The sequence below is a fragment of the Scatophagus argus genome, chromosome 21, assembly GCF_020382885.2.
Source record: "Scatophagus argus isolate fScaArg1 chromosome 21, fScaArg1.pri, whole genome shotgun sequence".
In the NCBI taxonomy this organism is placed as follows: Eukaryota; Metazoa; Chordata; class Actinopteri; family Scatophagidae; genus Scatophagus; species Scatophagus argus.
Window position 1 is genome coordinate 11,568,379 of NC_058513.1, and position 18,277 is coordinate 11,586,655.

General features: G+C 40.9%; 1 protein-coding gene across 1 annotated transcript; it reads right to left on the reverse strand.

Moving 5' to 3' along the window:
• Positions 1-3,223: 3,223 nt before the first annotated feature.
• cpn1 (carboxypeptidase N, polypeptide 1) lies at positions 3,224-16,786 on the reverse strand. Its single transcript, XM_046377324.1, has 9 exons — positions 16,294-16,786; positions 13,630-13,826; positions 12,124-12,279; positions 8,150-8,326; positions 7,923-8,034; positions 5,319-5,458; positions 4,600-4,699; positions 3,896-4,014; positions 3,224-3,688 (listed from the first exon to the last, which is right to left on the reverse strand). The coding sequence occupies exons 1-9, from the start codon at positions 16,526-16,528 to the stop codon at positions 3,578-3,580; spliced, it is 1,347 nt and encodes a 448-aa protein (XP_046233280.1). The 5' UTR covers positions 16,529-16,786; the 3' UTR covers positions 3,224-3,577.
• Between the last annotated feature and the right edge of the window lie 1,491 nt (positions 16,787-18,277).

An 18,277-nucleotide genomic window follows, 5' to 3' on the forward strand; every position in this document is an offset into this window, starting at 1 on the left:
CTCGCTCTCCCACCGCAGCTCCTTCATTTGAAGTCATTAAGACAATCAGAACCTTTTTTTAGAGAGAGAAAATCACAGTCATTGCACGAGGGATTATACATTTGCAAACCCTTCCCTCAGCCATGGCCGCTGTGTGCTGTGGCGTGAAACACTGAATCTAGTTTTTTGCTGCGTCTGCTGTAATAACAGCTTCCTCATATGAGATTTTGTATGTGCACAACAATAGCAGGAAACAGTCCGTTGGATGCTTCAGCTGATGGCATGGAAAAGGAAAAGATATGGCAGAGGTCACACAAAAACACATGTGGAAACAGACTCACCCATACACACATACCTGCACCCTCCAACAGATTGATTGTAACATATACCACACGGTGTCATTTCTTGCATGTGTGAACTTTGTGTTCATGCACAACAAAAAAGATTACATTTGCTTGTAGAAAGCCATTTCATCTACCATTAAATTTTCTTTCAAGTCCAGTAAAGCTCCAAAAATACATCGATCAAACAACCAATCAACCAATATGCCTCAGTCAGTCTTTCAATATAAATGTTAATTATTGTATTTGTATTCAAATTTTATAACATGCACTAGAGCGCATACCAACTAATATATTTGCAAAGTATTGCTTATACTGCTACTTGCATATATCAGTATTTATTTTTAATTCATTTTTGTGTCCACTGAAGAGATAAAATGCAGAAAATCATTTTCTTACAATGGGATAAGCAATGCAAAAGATTGGTTTGGCTTGGTGTACCATTACATTCTTTTCAATCAACCATGTTTTTCTAAAATTTTATCTTTTCCTGAACTGAAAAGAAAAAAAATCCCCATCAAGTCCAAACTGATTGACGGCGAGAGTTTCACCGTAAACTCTGAGTCAATTAGTGTGGGTTAGTCGGTGTAGGAGATGTTTGGCACCGTAGCACCACTACTGGGCTTCATTGACGCCACATTTGGCCAAATGCAAGTGTGAGTCTTCACAGACACATGCACGCACACATGCACATCCACACACCCATGCAACCACTGAGAACACTCCAGATCAGCAACTCTGTATGAAATGTTGGCTTTGTCTCCTCTCACAGTGGCCACTTTCATTCAGGGGCAATATGTGGGTCTGTTGTTGTCTTTCAATATTTGCTGCCAATTGATCTGCACTATAATGCTCTGTAGGCAGAGAATAGATTGGCTGGCGTACAATCAGCCTATTGTGTCTGCACTGAGAGCTCAGTTGCAATGACAAAGTGTTGGAGTGGGCAGAAAATGCAAATGATTATACTCATTTATTGGAGTTACTGGACTGAGAGTCGAACTGATGTCAGTAAGTGAGCGAATGAATAAGTGAATGACTGTCATGACAGCCGGTTTGAGGTCACATCACATATCAAATTGCTCACGGTTCATATTTGATTTTTGGCTTATTGCTATTCTGATGCAGTCAAGTTTATTTGATTCTCTATCCACCACTGTAACTCTTTTCTCTGCCATGATCATGTAATTGTTATGAAAATATTGACAGGACTGACAAGTGCTCCTCTGACCAATTCATTTCCAGCTGCTGGTTATATCAGAAGCCGCCAATTTGTTTCATTATGCTGCTGAATCTATAATATGTCACTCTGGTTTAGGCTGGGACTGAGGACTGAGATTTAACATAACCACTAACGTACTTTGGGAGGGAGGAATATTTTTAAACCTGGTTTTAGCAGGTAGCATGGTGTGTATGTGTAGTTTGGCCTCAGAATTGGTTTAAAATAAATCTTTAGTAGCCCTATGAGCATTTTATTATTTGTGTGACCCCGTGTTTGTTTTTCAGGGAGTCTCTATGTCACTGTCATGAATTCCCAGAGTGCCAGATGGAGTGCGCTTTTCCTCTTTCCTGTTCGTCAGAGAGAGGCTATTGTTGTGTGTTCTGTGGCGTCTCTGAATGGCACAGGAAAAACAAGCACCAGAATCCAGTTGGTGAAGGGCCTCTTGCCTTTAGTTTGGAGTATCGTTCTCTTGATGAGGAATCATACGGTGAAAACCAAGGGTCACATCCAATAATTAAACATCAGTCTTGGATCTGACATACTAAGTAACAAAGTCAGTTACTTAGATGAGGACAAATATATTCTTTTTTGTTAGTGTACATTGTCCTAACAGACATCATCTTAGTCTTTGCTGCCACTTCCAGGGGGGCTGAGGTCCAGTCTTGTGACAATGCAGAATGTCAGCCTTTACCTCAGATTGTATCATACGAATCATCTGCCTTCCCACCACATAAATAAGACAGCAGTGCAGTGATCAGCAGTGCACAATATTGCTTCTTGTTTGCACATGGAGTGGGGCTGTTGTAGGAGTGCGCCACCAGGAAGCCGTGGGCTCTGATCGGTGTTGCCAGACTTTTGGATGATGGAATTGGCTCAGCATATAAAGCAAAATAAAAACATGGTGCAGGTCATGTTATAGCAATCAACCACAATGGATAAGAAGTCAGTCCTATAAACATTTTTCCTGGAACTGGCACAAGAACTAATGAAGTAAAAATGTGTTTCATGTCACAGTTTAAAGGTCTGGTCTGTAGGATTTAGAGGCAAAAATGGAATATGATATTCATAATTAGTTTTTAGTGCCCCCTGCAGGCGAGGGTGAGAAGAGGGGTGCTCAGTTAGTTACAATGTGCAAATACACCACTAGAAGCCTAGAAGTGACACATGAGACAATGACAGTTATTTACATTGTTGATTAGTCTGACGGCTATTCTTTATGAATAGTTTGGTCAATACAACATCTGAAAACAGCAATAAATGGCCGTCACAACATCCTAAAATCCAAGGTGTCATCTTCAAATGTCATCATCACTTTGTATGACCAATCGTCCAAGCAATTTTGGTCAATAATGGACAGCTTTCTGGAGCAAATGTCTGCCTGGTTGGACAGCCGTTTTTGTCAGGAAAATTGAAATTATAGAGGTGCATTTTGCTTCCCTCTTTGTGCAGCAGTGACATCTACTGTTTCACAATATCTACTGCTGCTCTAATGATTTTTAATGATAATCCCTGCGTTCATGTTTGATTTGCTTTTGTCTCTCCTGCTTTGTATTTCTTGCTATCTTCAGGCTTTTATCTTATAGGTATTGATGTATTAGGGTGATTTATTTAACATTATTATTATCCATTATTATTGTTATTACATCAAGCAAGGCAAAGCAGAAACATAAAATACAGAGATGTATAAAGAGAGAAAAACACACTTTATTTTCACTTCTGATTCTCATCAATTTACAGCGATCAAAATCAAAAAAGGCCCCTTACAAATCCAGGATTGCTGTGTTCATACAAATCAACACTGTTACATAAATACACCGGCTTTGCAACATTTCCTTAATACAGACACACAGTTTATATTTACCAACAAAAAACACAGAAAAACAAACATTTGAAATACATAATCATAGGACTACAAATTACATACATATATTATGGTCAATTATCATTTCCATAATTTGCATGTGTACGAGTGTATGTGTACGTTTTACATGAGATTTTCAGTGTGTGTGTACATATTGTCTAAATTATTGTCCATGTCTCATCTAGGGCCGAGTTTTAAGGGGGCCTTGGGAGACGAGAGGTTCTTTTTGCCGTTGTGTGGCTTCCCTTTCAGGTTTTGTTTTGGCGCCGTTTTCAAGTAAAAATTAAGCTGTCAGGGAAGAGAATAGGAACAGGATCAAGATGGAGACAAGAAAACACATTGTCTAGGGTTTTCTGAAAACATATTTGGGCTACTTACTGCCTGCTTTTTACACTAGAAAAGGTAGTTTGGTGGGTGAAACTTTCAAATTGGTTATTTGATTCCTGTCTTATGCACCCTATATCCCCTATTCAAACACATATGGCAAAAACCCACCTGTATGGCCTCAGCTGGTCCCACCGTGACAGTGCTGGTGAAGGGGTTGTAACCTGGGGCAGAAGCCGTCACAGTGTAGGTACCTGGTAACAGAAGTCTGAAATAGTCGCCATCCACTCCTAGGGGAACAAATATGAGGAATTAAATAAAACTTTAAACTACTTTAGAAAATAGAAATAACACAATTTTATTCTTTATTTTCATTTAATTTAGGATATAATGATGCATCCGATGTGTATTGTAAGACAATGCTGTAAGTTAAGACGGACAATAAAAAACCTAAATTTCCATCTTAAATGCAATAGAGCATAAGGTAGCATAAATATATATATATTAGAGTACCACAGAATGTAAAAACAGTGCATAAGGAGTTTGCATTATTTTCAAAGTGCGTTACAATCGCTGACCACTAGAGGGCGAAACGTTCCATTCCAGTGTGAGGGACTGAGGGCCCTGACTCATTTTTGACTTTCAAAATTCAGCTGTGAAAAAAATTCTTCACATTGCAGAGAGCTGGACTTTCAGAGACGCGTTCACTCTAATATATAACTAGGACATTTGTGAATCATTTACAAAAAAACCTCACTTACTCACATATTTCTTTAATACTGCACTGTTTAAAAAAAAAAGAAAAAAAGACATCCCAGGAAATAAAAAGCACATGTGTGTTGCAATGAGCGACAATGACTCTAGCCCCTTCTCACCGCTGGTCACATCGTGGTTGATGCCAGCCACTGAGATCTCAGCGTTGCCGATAGGGTTGTTGTTCTCATCATACACCATGCCTTTTATCCCATGATGTACCTGAAAGCAGAGAAACACATGCGCATTGCTTTTTAAGTTATTTTTTAACTTTCCTTTTTTTTATATACTAATCTCTCACTGCAGTTCTTTGTTTTTCCTTCTGTGTATTATGCTGTGTTTGTGCCACACAATATACATGAAATATGTGTTAATATGGCCAAGTCAGGTAGATTTGCATTTAAAATCTGCATTCACTACAAGTCATATAAGGTCAAAAACTATAATTCTGAAGCAACTTTCCTAAACCCTATTAACCTTCCTCAACCCTGTGGTCTGCAACAGGCCCTTTCAGTTTGGTCTGTTTGATCAGCGCAGCAGAAAAAGGTAAGCCTTTCTGAGCTCTCCCTTAGGGCTTAAGAAACACCATTAGTGGCAATGCACCACTGTGTTTTACCTTGGCACTGTGATTATCTGGGAGAAAAGACATTTTGTCCTCAAACTAAGGCCTCTTTTCATGCTTGGTAGAAGGCAAAAGTCAGTTTACTTGAATTACAGTGAATTTTCATGCAGCTCAGTTTAAGTCACTTTATCCAGGGAATCTCAGCCATCATTTACAACAAAGGCTAAGGGAAGTGGACTCTTGGTGGTTGGGTTTGTGTGTATTTCTGTGTGTTCTGACCTGTTCAAGGTATGAAACCAGTGCTTCTCGGTTGCCCAGCCATTCTCTGGGCAGTGCTGATGCTGGAGGAAACTTATCACAACTCAGCTCCAAGGTAATCTCAAAACAGTTGGTGTATAAGTAGTTGAAGTCCTGCATGCCTGAAACACACAGGAACAGACTCTAGATTTCTTTAATACGGGACATATTTGTTATGTCAGTGATTTCTAGGGTGGTTTATGAAGTGGTTTACATGGAGATTTAATTTGCATCTTAAAAGGGCTGTTCAGATTTGAAAGGAGTTGATGTGATTTATCCTTTCGGTCCACCTAAAAACACTGAGACACTGTAGTCCAAAGCTTTCACTTCATTTTTCATAGGGTCAAGCAGATTTTTCCAAACCTTTAAGAGCTTCTTTTAGATGAACTGATATTGCACCCAGCAGCAGCCAGATTTGTTTTTAAAAAAGGTCTTTGGCTTTGCAGCTTTACAATAGAGCACAACTTTTCATGGACACCTAGTTTATATGAGAGAGGGAAGTTAAAAACTAACCTCATAGACCATGACATAACAGTTGGAGCAAAAGCATTTGTTAAAATAAACATAACATGCTCCTACTAAATGCGACTACGGGTGTTTTCCCATTCAAATGCTTGCATGACTCAGTCAAAAAAAAAAAAGAAGCTCAACAGAGTCACATTCCAAAGAATAATCCAGGCCAGCCCAGACCAGGATTTATGGATCAAATAAGTTGGTATTGTTATTGTTGTAGTTACAGATTAACTGAGCTGAAATCGAATACATGCCCAGACAGTCTAAGGAACTCGGTGTACTGCAGCTTCCAGGCATTCTATGGCAAAACATTACCATGACTATTCATCCAATCTGAAAATCAACACAAGCCTCCAAACTCATAAAGCAAACAAGGGAAGATGTGGAGTTGTCTGTCAGTGCCTAAACTCGTATAACAGCCTGTAAGTCGCCAGTGCCAGTAAATAATGTTATGTTAAATCAAACCCTAATAACAGACCTAATAAGCACTTTGGCTATTTTCAAGGTACACCAAGAGAATATGAAAATAAACCTCAAATATTCACTTACAATTTTGTTGGAGGACAGTAAATCTGATATGTTTAACTACTTTGAAGCATTTAATAACCGGGGCAAGAGGCAGAGTAGAACATTTTAATAGCACTGAGACAAGACATAAATGACACTGATGTAAACATACAGTCAAAACACTGAAAGTGTATAATTAAATCTGGAGAAGTGCTAGAGTAAAGCATTATTGGTTTAGTTGGCTTATATATATATATATGTGCATGTAAAAATGGGTGTTTTTATGTGCATCAGTGTGAAAGAATATTTAATTTATGTACACATTAGAATGCCTGATGGGTGTTTTAGTGTATTAGTGATTTCTCCTGTACTGTACTGGTGTTTGACTAGCATATAGTCAAACACCATGAAGGAGGCAGCAGCACGTCCAAAAAAGGGTGGAGGTGTTGCAATATTTTCAGTGATAGATTAGAAACTTGATCAAGACTGGCTGTAGCAGTCACTAAACAAAAAAGGGTCTCCCCAGCTTTGACTAAAATTGACTCACAAAAAAACTAAAACAATATGTCAGAATAATATGATAGTGTTAAATATGGTACGCTACAACTGGTGTGATGTGTCATATAAAGGTGAAGACGTAAATTGGTGACTTTTTATATGTCCCACAGTATATACCAAAACTATTATGACCTATAGCAAATACAGAATAGTGCATTTCAAACATTTCAGCATCTGTTTGAACTATGATCTACAAACTATTCTGTTATTACAATTGTCAGTTCTATGCAACTCAAGGGGGGGCCTTAAACCCAAGGCAAGAGCAGAACATAGACACCACAGAATTTATGATAACACTGGAAAAGTTTGTCTTACAAGCCACTCAAGGCATGCTATTCAGACTGAAGTCTATGCCACTGCCTGCCATCATTCATGTTGGCGGCCTTGTCTTTCTTTAGAATGGGAGGGATGAATGGACGTCATCCAACCCATTGGAATTTTGTACATAAACAGGGAACAATCTGTTTTGTTCGTGGAGGTGATGATGCTGGTAGAGAAATTCTGTGAGTTCTCTCCACGGTGGCACACGCTCAGCTCTTTCACTAAGCCAGTGTGTGTGTGTGTGTGTGTGTGTACTGCTACACACTTTTATTAATCCATACTTTAATGGACACAAGTGGATGTGAAGTGAAGTGGATGAAAGCAGGCGGTTAGCTTAGCCTAACTGGCAAAAAAGACAGGAAATAGCTTAGCAGTCTCTGTGCAAAGGTGAAAAACTCCACCAGCACTTCCTCTTATCTCTGCTAAATCATGTAGTAATATGTAGTAATTGTAGTAATTTAATGATAGCCCAGGTTGTTATACCACCTAACAGCCCCTGCAAATCCTCAAATGCCCTCCCAGTTTACTGTTTAAAACCCACCCCAGTTCACAGATGTGAGTGCAAAACATTGCTGGCGAGCTGAGAGGAAATTTGGGAATTTGAGGTCAATGATCTATCAATCTATCAATCTATCAATCTGTCTTAAAGATGATCATACTCCTCAGAGGACCAGAGGTTTTGCTTACCTTTGGACAGAGAGTACCAGCTGGCCCCATTGGTGATCCCCTCATCAAAGAAGTCCCCACAGTTCCAACCCTTGTGCATCCAGCTGTGAGCATACGAGTAGGTCCTCGCCAACTGTCATCACACACAAATGCGTATGTGCCCAATCAATCACATGTTCACACATACACACAACAGACAATGATGAGATCAGTTGTGTGTGTGCCACTGTGCAGTCAGATGTGTGTACCTTTCTGAAAAGTTTGTCATCTGGAGTGGCTGCATATGTGGTCCTCCCTCGAATGCGGGGGTCTCTCGACTTGTCAAAAGGGTAATTGGCTACTACAGCACCTCCGTGGAGGTTGGCTGACAGGACAAAATTGTAGTTTTGCATCCATTTGATGACTGCCAAAGTCTCTGGTTCAACCTATGGGGGACATTCAACAAGAAATAAGGAATTTATAAAGGAGGTTTCTTACACAGTGATACACACAGACACACACCAAGTCATACTGAAAGTAATTACTGATTGCAGTAGGGCCCCATTTATTTTACTTCATCAAATATCTTGCTCTTATTTTCGTGAAAAAAATATTGGCCTAAATTTATAGTAAATTACACTTCCCAATGCACTCATTTTTTAAAGTCTGTCAAACCTTCTGTATATAATCTGGTTACTGATATCATTACACACAACCTGTACTTCATCCCACACTTCCCCAAACAACATCAGCGGCCTGAAAACATCTGGTTTTCTTTTCACCCAGAACCATTGGCTTCTCTGCCTGGCTGTTTATCTGGACAAATCCTGGCTTCCTCCGTTTAAGCACATTTTTTCTATGATTGTGTTTTCTTCTTTTCACTTTTAAGGAACCAAGTTAATCTGAGATAATTCCTCAGTGTATCCACTGCCTTTCCAAAGACCATATGATGATTCTTCAGCTTTACTTTCAGAGCACTTTATCCCTCATCCTCATGTGCTTCAGTATATGTCATTTTATACACACTACAAAAGACTACAATGTGCACTTTATTGTAAAACAGTGAGCTGTCAGTTAGTTTTAAAGGTTACATAAGGTTGTGAATGAATGCATCTCGGTCTGCGTGAACAGGATCTGCCTTTGCCAAACACACCTCACCTGATGGCATCTCCCATGCAGCGCTGCAGGCCTCCTTTAAATTCCAGGTTTAGGCTTCCGTTTATTTTCTCTGTCAGTGCTAACTATCCTCACACACTCCTGGTCATATATCATGCATGGAGACTAGGAGTAATACCTCTCCTTGAATAAGGTATGTAGGACAATAAACACAGTCTGGTTCAGCTGAAGGATAATCAGGCCTATCAGAGACTACTGGCCTTGAACGCAGTGGCTGTAACCGAGAAGTGGGACTTCTGCTTTGAGGACTGGCAGGTGTTTATTGCTTGTGTATCTTTATATACACTTGTGCGTGCTTTGAACTCAGTCACCATGGTGTAGGGTTACACATGAAGGACACAGTCATGCACTGATAATAATATCTCAGACAGAGAGAAGAATACCGTGTCACCTCAAACACAAATCCAGTCAATTCAGAAATTCAAGCTTAGATTTCAACCTGTATGTTCTCTGCGGGCCAATCAGTTATCAGTGGTTCATGGCGCGAAGGTTCATCTTCATATGCTGTGTACTGTTATAAGAGCAGACCCTGCTGATAGAGTGTGGGTGGTGGAAAATATTTAAAAAATGGATTCCTGACTGGCACTAACATGGAAAACTACAACCACACTGGGATACCACAACAATGCAAATCCAGTTTGCCACGAGATTTCAGAATCAAAGTCATGTCTGCATTATTTTGTGAAGCAGCCTCTCTTGCTGAGGAAAAGAGAATTTTTCTTTCATTTAAACAGCGGGTTAATTAAAATGTAGCATGGCCGAGCGTGCAGACGAAGCACACGGGCTTCATGTAGCCGGTGAGAATGTAATCCTGATCAGCATGAATGAAGTATCTGTAACAGTGGCACAGTTACTCTTTTGTGTTTGCCTTTCAGGAGGCAGTCATGTGGGTAGACAGCCAGCAGCGACTCGGAGGACCAGTGTTTCAGTTTTCTCAATACATGTGCAGCCCACAAGTGAAATCCACTTAATTGATATGTAATATAAGGAATACAATAGTGTCATAACACCTCTATAATGTCACACCTTAACAAAATCTACTTAAAACTGTTTAAGTGATTATTTTTGAGAGAATAAAATCAAACTCCCCTCTTTTTTGGCTCATTGTTATATTTTTAATCAGAGACAAAGGTACTGATCATCTCACTTAAATTGCAAATTTGTCAAGATTTGGGGTCACTTTACTGACTGCAGCTGCAACTATCTAGTGTGCACTGATATATGCACATAAATACATCCTGTACATTACTGACCTGTGTTTTGTTGGCGGTGTTCAAAAAGTTTATAGTGTAAATGTACGTAGCTGTAGATATGTGCGAGCACATTTGCTCTACAAACAGCATAATATTTCTTGTTAAAGTGTATTACACTCTCAATCATTTTTAATAACATGGTCTGTTAACGTTGTTATTGCTCCATCGTCTAGAATAACGTCACATATCTTAACCTGATCAGTCGTGTTAATAATGTGATGGAAAGAAACACTGCTGTATATATTTAGTTGTACTTTACTGGGGATACTTGGTGAGATGTTTTATTATATTATCCAGCTGTAATAACACTCAGTGGCTTCAAGCATGAGCGAATGTAGAGAGAAAGCATGAAAACAGAAGCCCTTTTAGTGTCTGTTGGAGATAACAGGCAACTGCAGACGAAACATCCCAGAGGACCTGACCTTAATACTTAAAGTGTACTTTTCAGCCGACTATTAGCAATAGTTTGACAGCACACACACAGACTCATCCTGCTCTTCTTTCTACATTTTACACAGCGGTGATCTCAGATAATAAGTGCACAGTGAAAACACAGCACAGCCACCCAAAGCAGGCGTTTGTCTCTACAACAGCCGGTCTGAGCTGCAATACTGAGCTACAACCACAATGCATTAGGGTAATTTTTAAAGTTTAAAAGGATCAGTTTATAAAATACAACATATTGTTAAAGATTAAACCTGTTTTTCTTGCACAATAAAACAGTATCTAGTTAAGTCTCTTTGTCATTTCCCTTCATTTTCTCTCCCATTACTCACGTCACAACCACTCAGATTTATCTGATGATTCTTTGGAGGTTTGACTCCTAGTTGTGTAATGAAGTGTTGTTATGTTGTGGTATTGCTACTTTCATATAACTAAAAGATCTAAGTATTTTTTTCCACCACTGTGAAATGCAGATTTGGCAATGAACAGATGATCTTGAATGAAATCGCAGGTTTGTAAGCCCTGTGGAGAGTCACGCAGCATCTCAAGGTAGCAAGTAACAGTTACACTCTGAGACCACAGAGTCGGTCAGCTCAGATTCTCATGGTGGTGGGGAAAAGACAAAAATGTTTAGCTGAAGCTGAAAGTCCAAAGTCCATACAGTACGTATATCTTTTCTGTTCGCTATGATTCCAAGAGTTTAAACGCTTTAGACGACTTCTGTACGTCAAAGTTCTTCAGCTGCTTTCCACAGACATCCTTTGAAATTGTCAAAGCTTATTCTGAGCTTGTAATTAACCTCAATATAACCTCAATCAAAACATACAGACTGATATTATCTGTCATGTTTGTAAGGGATATTTTCAGTTATGCTTTTGTTACTGGGTAGGAATGAGAAAGGCGAAAACAAGCCACTTTGTGTTAATGTGAGTAGATCTATATTTTACAGTAAGATAAGCAAACAAAAGCGTCAGACTATACAGGCACACACAAACGTACGCAACATGAAACACACAGCCTACCAAGCAATTTACTCGGTTGACGTACTGTTTAAATTTATGGCCACTTTCTTTCTTATTTAGCAAAAGCTCAGCTGGCAGTGGAATCCGATACAGAGCAAGTCTCATGCATTCATTTACGTCAACACAAGTTGAAGCCAAGATAACTCAGCTATGCTACAGTTGGTCATTATTCAAATCCATATTCAAACACTGAACACACACTTGCGCGAGCATGAGAAATGTGCTCATCCATCTTCCTCTCTCCCTCTTTCTCTCTCTCACCCACAGAGGCACATACATGTGCTTTCACACATATGCACAGCCTCAGATAAATGGAGTCTTCTGTGCCATTTATGCAGTAGCACTGACCTGTTGCTCCCAGTTGTCAGGCAGGGGCAGGTGGTGGTTTCGTCCGTTGGTCTTCTCGTAGTAGTACATGAGTGCATTCAAATCTGGAAAGTTCCGGTTCAGATCGATTTCTCTGGAGTTCCCTCGACCCACCAGGTAGCCGTTGAACTCTGGACCCTGTTGACCCGCAGATAAAAATATCGGGTATTTCAAACAGCACCTACTTTTACCTTACCTTGGTTTTTCCCATCAGAGTGAGCGAATAATTTTGGCCTCTTGGGTTTTAAGTTGCAGCTTTTAAAGCTGAGAGTTCCTTGGAAGCAACAAAGGAAAACTGGTTTGGATATTCCACAAACTGCACAGGCAAGCAGCAGCCTTGCAGTAAGTCATTTTCCAAGAGGCTTTTTTCCTGGACATAACGTTTAATTCACAACGATTTCATTGTTTTCTCGGGAATACACACTCAAATCCATCCCAAAAGCATTTAAAGAATGACTACACAAACAATAGAATAGTAATACAGTACAGTAATAGAGTCCTTTGTATAGCGAAAAGCCTTTAATAATGCATGGCAGAGAGAGTATTATTGCTTTCATCATTTTTGACATTTTTAGTTTGGAGTGAGATGCCCCACCAACTATTGGAGGGATTACTATGAAATTTGGCATAGCCCTTCAGGTTATCCATGGGATGAATTCTACTGATTTTTGTGTTCCCTTAAAGTTTCAATTCTTGTTCCAAAATAGGAAGACTCTTCTTGGATTTGCATACTATTTTTCTGCAGTCTTATGGAGGACATATTGACAACTCAAAGAACTGACTGAACTCTGTGTGGAACCACATAAATCTTACATTGCCTGATGCTATGGGCATGGATAACGATGTTTTTGTTGTTTTTGCTCAAAAGCTCAAGCGGTACGTCAACAACATAATGCCAAATGGGATGCTGGGAAATGAAGCTGCCTTCCTATTGTTACCCAGATGCTTCTGCATCCAAACATCTGTTGATGCAGCAGTAAATTACAGTGTGGTGCGCATGTGTTGTCTGAGTGGCAAAGACAGGGACAGTCGTGTGCAATTGCCCTCCTCAGGACATGTAATTAGTCTCGAAGCGATTGTGCATGTGTGTGTATGTTAAAGGGGATTGCATGTGTGTCTGTTGTTTCACTGCCTGTATAATTAACCCCCCGGTAGAGAGCTGGGGGCTCTCTGAGGGAGCTGATAGATGGGATTATTACAGATATTAGCAAACAGTGAAAGATTTAATAAAAATGGCTGTTGGTTGCTTATATTTAGTGGATAGAAACAGATACGAACATACCTTCAGACATGTGTAACCTGATGCAGTCAGATGTGCTTGTTCTGATTTAACTTGCAGGTGTTAAGTTTTCCTGAGGGACCTTAAAATTTTGATCATTTCCACTGGCAGGAACACAGTCGAGGAAAAATGTGGAAACTTTTCTTCACAAGTGGCAAATGATTGCTGAAGAAAAACAGCCAAAGGCTACAGTAGGCGATTTTCCTTACCTGTCTGGCAGCCACCTCGTAGCCATCAGGGTTCATAGAGGGCAGGATGTGGATGCGAGTGTCGTGGATCAGCCTCATGATCCTCTGGTTTCCTGCTCGATACTCCTCACAGAGAAACTGGGAGAACTTAATGAGCAGCTCACGGCCAAGCACTTCGTTGCCGTGCATGTTGCCCACGTACTTGAACTCTGGCTCCACTGGGGGAGGAAATGGAGAGGTGAAGGGGGAGTATGAGGTCAAAAAGCCACAGAGAGCTGCCAAGCGTGACATTTAAAACGACTGCCTGAGCACGCTCTCACATGCGTACACACATATGAGCACACTTACCACATGAAAACACCAGCTGACATTTTCATGTTTTTAATTCAGGCTTTGAATTTTTATGAGTCTTTGTTCCAGCACGCTGAGTGTCTACATGTTAAGGGTTTTGAATTTGAATTCATCACTAGATAACCCGATTAAAACAAGAACACCCTTATGTAACATTTGGTCGACAACTGAAGCCGTAAATTTCACTTCATTTAACAAGATTCTCTTGCGTTAGCTGCTTTAAAGACATCATCATTAGGCTGCCTGACACGGAGAGAATATTTTTTATTCAATGCACTCATCTTCCTTGTCAAAATCCGGTGCCTACATTAACTCCAATGCAACTTGACCTTCGGCAGTGCTGTCTGAGATTTGGGTGTGTTATGTAGTAGCAGCTACAGTAGCCTTGTGCCTCTAACCTCTAACGGAGATGAGGAGCAGACTGCAATTTCTGGAACGCACTTCTATCTAAAAGTACAACTTCGAGGTAATTTGTCCCACATTTTTTCACGTACGCAGCAGTCCTCCCCAAGACCTGTAAACAGATTTTAATGTGATGAGATGTGGCATACAAAACATACATCCCACTTTAACTAATTACTAGCTTTAATGTTTTTCAGTATGGCTTGATAAGGAGGGGCGTGACAAAAGGTCAGTGGAGTGAGTCTGATTACGACTGATTGAATTATTTGGTTAAGGTCACCTGGCATTACTTTGGGTATCTGTCACTGATTGGGTGACCCACCTATCCAAACAGTATCCCTCTTTGTACAGGGTTCCCTCCTCCCAGGGGTCCCATCATTGCTGCAGCGTTGATAGAACTGAGAACCCCCAGATACTGCAGCTAAACAAAGCTACTGCTGAAAACTAGTGAGAATTTTTTGCCTAATTCTAAAATAACACTGTTTTGTTGCCTAACTATGTGATTTCACGCTAAAAGCATGGTACGTACTGTAACATCGTTGTATTTGTTTGCACTTGTGTTGTACATGAAAAGAAGTAAATGTTGTTTGTGCTTGTGCTTGTGTCTGCGTGTGCAGTGTTGTGGGGGTGAGCAGATACTTCCAAATTTATGAACACCCTTCACTAATTGCATCAAGCACCGAAATTGCAGCTTGGGCACCGCAATTCACCTCCTCTTCTGTAAAGCAGGGCCAACTGGCCTCAAGTTCAGAAAACAGTGTTGGCTCCAACATGTAGCTTTAAAACACACACACAAACAAACACCACTCAGAAACATGTGAAAGACATGAACTTCCTAAAGGGTGCAAGAGGGTTGACCCAGACAAGACGACAGGTCACTCCCCACTGTGAAGTGTACAGTTCCTGTTTTTCACCCTCGGTCATCTTGCAACAGAACAGGCACACATCCTTCTATTCTACTGAAGGAAGCCCCTACGTGTGCAAATGCAGATAAAAATGCAAGCTCAGCCGCAGCCAAAAAAGCATTCCCTGCAGTTGTCAAGTTTTTGTTTCTTGTTTTTCCATTAAAAATGCAAGAGTGGAAAAACTGCGTCGATGAATGTGACTCTTTGGCCTGTTCTCAATATGAGCATTAGCTATGACAAGGTTATGATGTTGAATTTGCTACCGATATGCAAAATAAACACCTGGAAAGCTGAGTCAGTAGTTCTTAGATTGGGGGGTGCAAGCAAAGCTTGTGCAAGAGCGTTTTCAGGGTTAAAGCCTTGTTGACTCAAAGTGAGCGTCTGTGTCATCTGCTAAGCTTTGAATAACACCACACACTTCGTCAGTGGCTCGATGGCAAAAATTGAAATGAATCACAGATGTTCTTTCACTTTTGCCTTTTGTCTTTCACTTTTGAGTTTTCCCACAGAGTATGGATGTTTATCAAAGGAGCTGGGGATAACCCATCTTTTGCTTTTTCATCATTAAGCCGCACATTAAATCAGTGTCAGAAAGCTAAATTTAAATCTCTTGTTTCATGGGGTGGGGGTGGTACAGAGCCCCCACAAACTGCTCTGTCTCCCGCCAGCTATGTTCTCACTCCCCACAGCAAGAAGTGCAAAACAAATGGGCAGCCAGTGACGGGGCCTGTGCATTTGAAATCCATTATGATTTGAAATTCATTCACTGCATCACCAAACATACAGTGTCAAGTTGTTTAGTTGTCTGTAGGAAGAGTGTGAACTTTCTGTCTTATACAAATCTTAACTCATGAAAGATCATTTTCACATTTTGATTCAGACAGAATACTCCAACAACTTGGAATTTGCCGGACGTCCGTGAGTAATGATGAATAATCTCCTATTGTGCTCAACCACTTGAAAAGGAAACACTTTTGATCTTAATCTTGATCTCGGACTGTCAGATACTGAATCAGGTGTTACTCACATGCTTCATGGATGCCCGGGTTATCACTGAACTCCAGCACGTAGAGGTGGCGCCCCTCTACGCTGCGCCCGATGCTGTAAATGCGCGTAATGTAAGGGCATTCGCTCTGCACTGCAAACAGGGCTCGCACCATGTCCTCGTAGCGGTGATGCTGGAAGTCTGAGCCGCACACCAGGAGCCCCATCAGCCCCAGCAGGAGAGCAGCGAGCCAGGGAAGTGTCCACCCCTGCTGCATGGTCCCTCAGCCTCAGGTTGTGCAGCACAGGAGTAGAGAAGAGAGGAAGCTAGAGACTGCAATATGCAAAACACTCACACACGTTCAGATGTGTGTTTATCTCCTTACACACCAAACATACTGCTTTACTCCCTGCTTGCTCTTTTTCCTTTCTTGTCCCCTTCTTTCTCCTGTTCTCCCTCTGCCTCCTCCCACATCCAGTCCTCACACTGAAGAGCAAGTAAGGACAGCCCCCTGCTCCTTCTTTGTCTCACTCTCCTCCTCCAACAGCTGCTTCTCTCCCTCTCTCTTCCCCTTTGGGTCCTTGTCAAGTACATGCTACTTGCTTTATTGGCGCCTAGAATACTTCTGCTTCAACTAGTTCGCCCCGCAGCCCCCTCGGCTCTCTGCACACACAATCTGAATTTCATTCTCTCTCTCTGAGACACTCGTTTTCTATCCCTTTCTTTGTCTCTTACTCTTGTTCTATACTCCCTTCCTGGGAAAGAGGGGTTGTTTCCACGGCACTGCTCTCCCCAACCCCTGCAGCCCTCAATCATCCATTCATTAACTCTTAAGTCAACACACAACCCCTGTGTGTGTGTGTGTGTGTGTGTGTGTGTGTGTGTGTGCACGTGTGCCTCCTCTGATGAATCAGTGTGAGAGCTCTTTCACAACCTTTGGACTGGATTTGGTGCTGTCTTTCCACACATATAGGAAAACGCGTGTGTATGAATGCACATATACGTGATCTTATGGCCCAGAAAAGAAAGAACAAATGTTGCAATTAAACATCTGAAAGAGTCGACTCGATGCCAAGACACATACACTCCCCGACAGACACACACACACTTAGTGCAGAATGTGCAAGGGGTGCTGTCAATCAAACCTGCTGGAGAAAAGAAGAGCTTTTCCCTCACTAAATGTTGTGCAACTGCCCGTGGAAGAGTGTAAAAAGAGAGAAGGAAAGGCGAACGTGAAGCAAGAGAAAGTGTTGCAGATGGAAAATTGAGCAACAGAAGGCGCAGGAGGAAGGAGAAATGTCAAAACAACTGACGAAGATGGAGAAGAAAGCAGGAGAGCTGAAGGAAAGAGAGACAGACGGACACAAGTCGAGACAAGGACGGAGACCAACTTGGCTGCACGTCTCATTCTGTGAAAATTTGTCTCTCCGTTATTGATTTTTCCTCAACATGTACTGTAATTTGTAATTGTTTATGTCTGGTATACCTCAAGGCTTCACATCTCAGTGCCACGACAACAGAGCTTAACTACAACTTTCAGCTCAATGAAACAATGACAGCAAGATGCACATAAAACATGACTGTCAAGCGAAAACTAAATGTCCCAAAGAAAAACCTTTCATCTAACCAGAAGATCTTTCCTGTTGCTGACCCTGAAAAGTTGGAAACATCTGAGGGAAGGTTGGTTTTGGAGCCAAAACACCGTACATACAGTCTGGGTCGAAGAATGTTGAATTTTAACCTTGAGTGACCGTGTGACAAAATGGGAGCGCTGAGGATTTGTTTTGTTTACTCAACCTGACAAGTTGTCTTGGAATCCATCATATCAACCTGTTCTCGTCTTTAAACATGTTCCCTCGCTTTGTGCTACCAATCTCAGTTACTTTGTGTATATGTGTTTCCCCCGCAGCAACCTCATTTACCTGTCAGCCAATAAGCTTCAGTGTTAACAAAAGCCAAAGAAAGGTGGAAACATGTTAAATGAGTCAACTGTAAGGATTTAAGGATCCGCAGACATCATGCAGAT

Excerpts from the sequence above, each read along its gene's own strand:
- cpn1 (XM_046377324.1), bottom strand. The coding sequence starts at position 16,528 with ATGCAGCAGGGGTGGACACTTCCCTGGCTCGCTGCTCTCCTGCTGGGG. Across the intron at positions 4,700-5,318 it reads TGGTTTCATACCTTGAACAG|GTACATCATGGGATAAAAGG; the intron begins GTCAGAACACAC and ends CTCTGCTTTCAG. Across the intron at positions 3,689-3,895 it reads GACCAGCTGAGGCCATACAG|CTTAATTTTTACTTGAAAAC; the intron begins GTGGGTTTTTGC and ends CTTCCCTGACAG.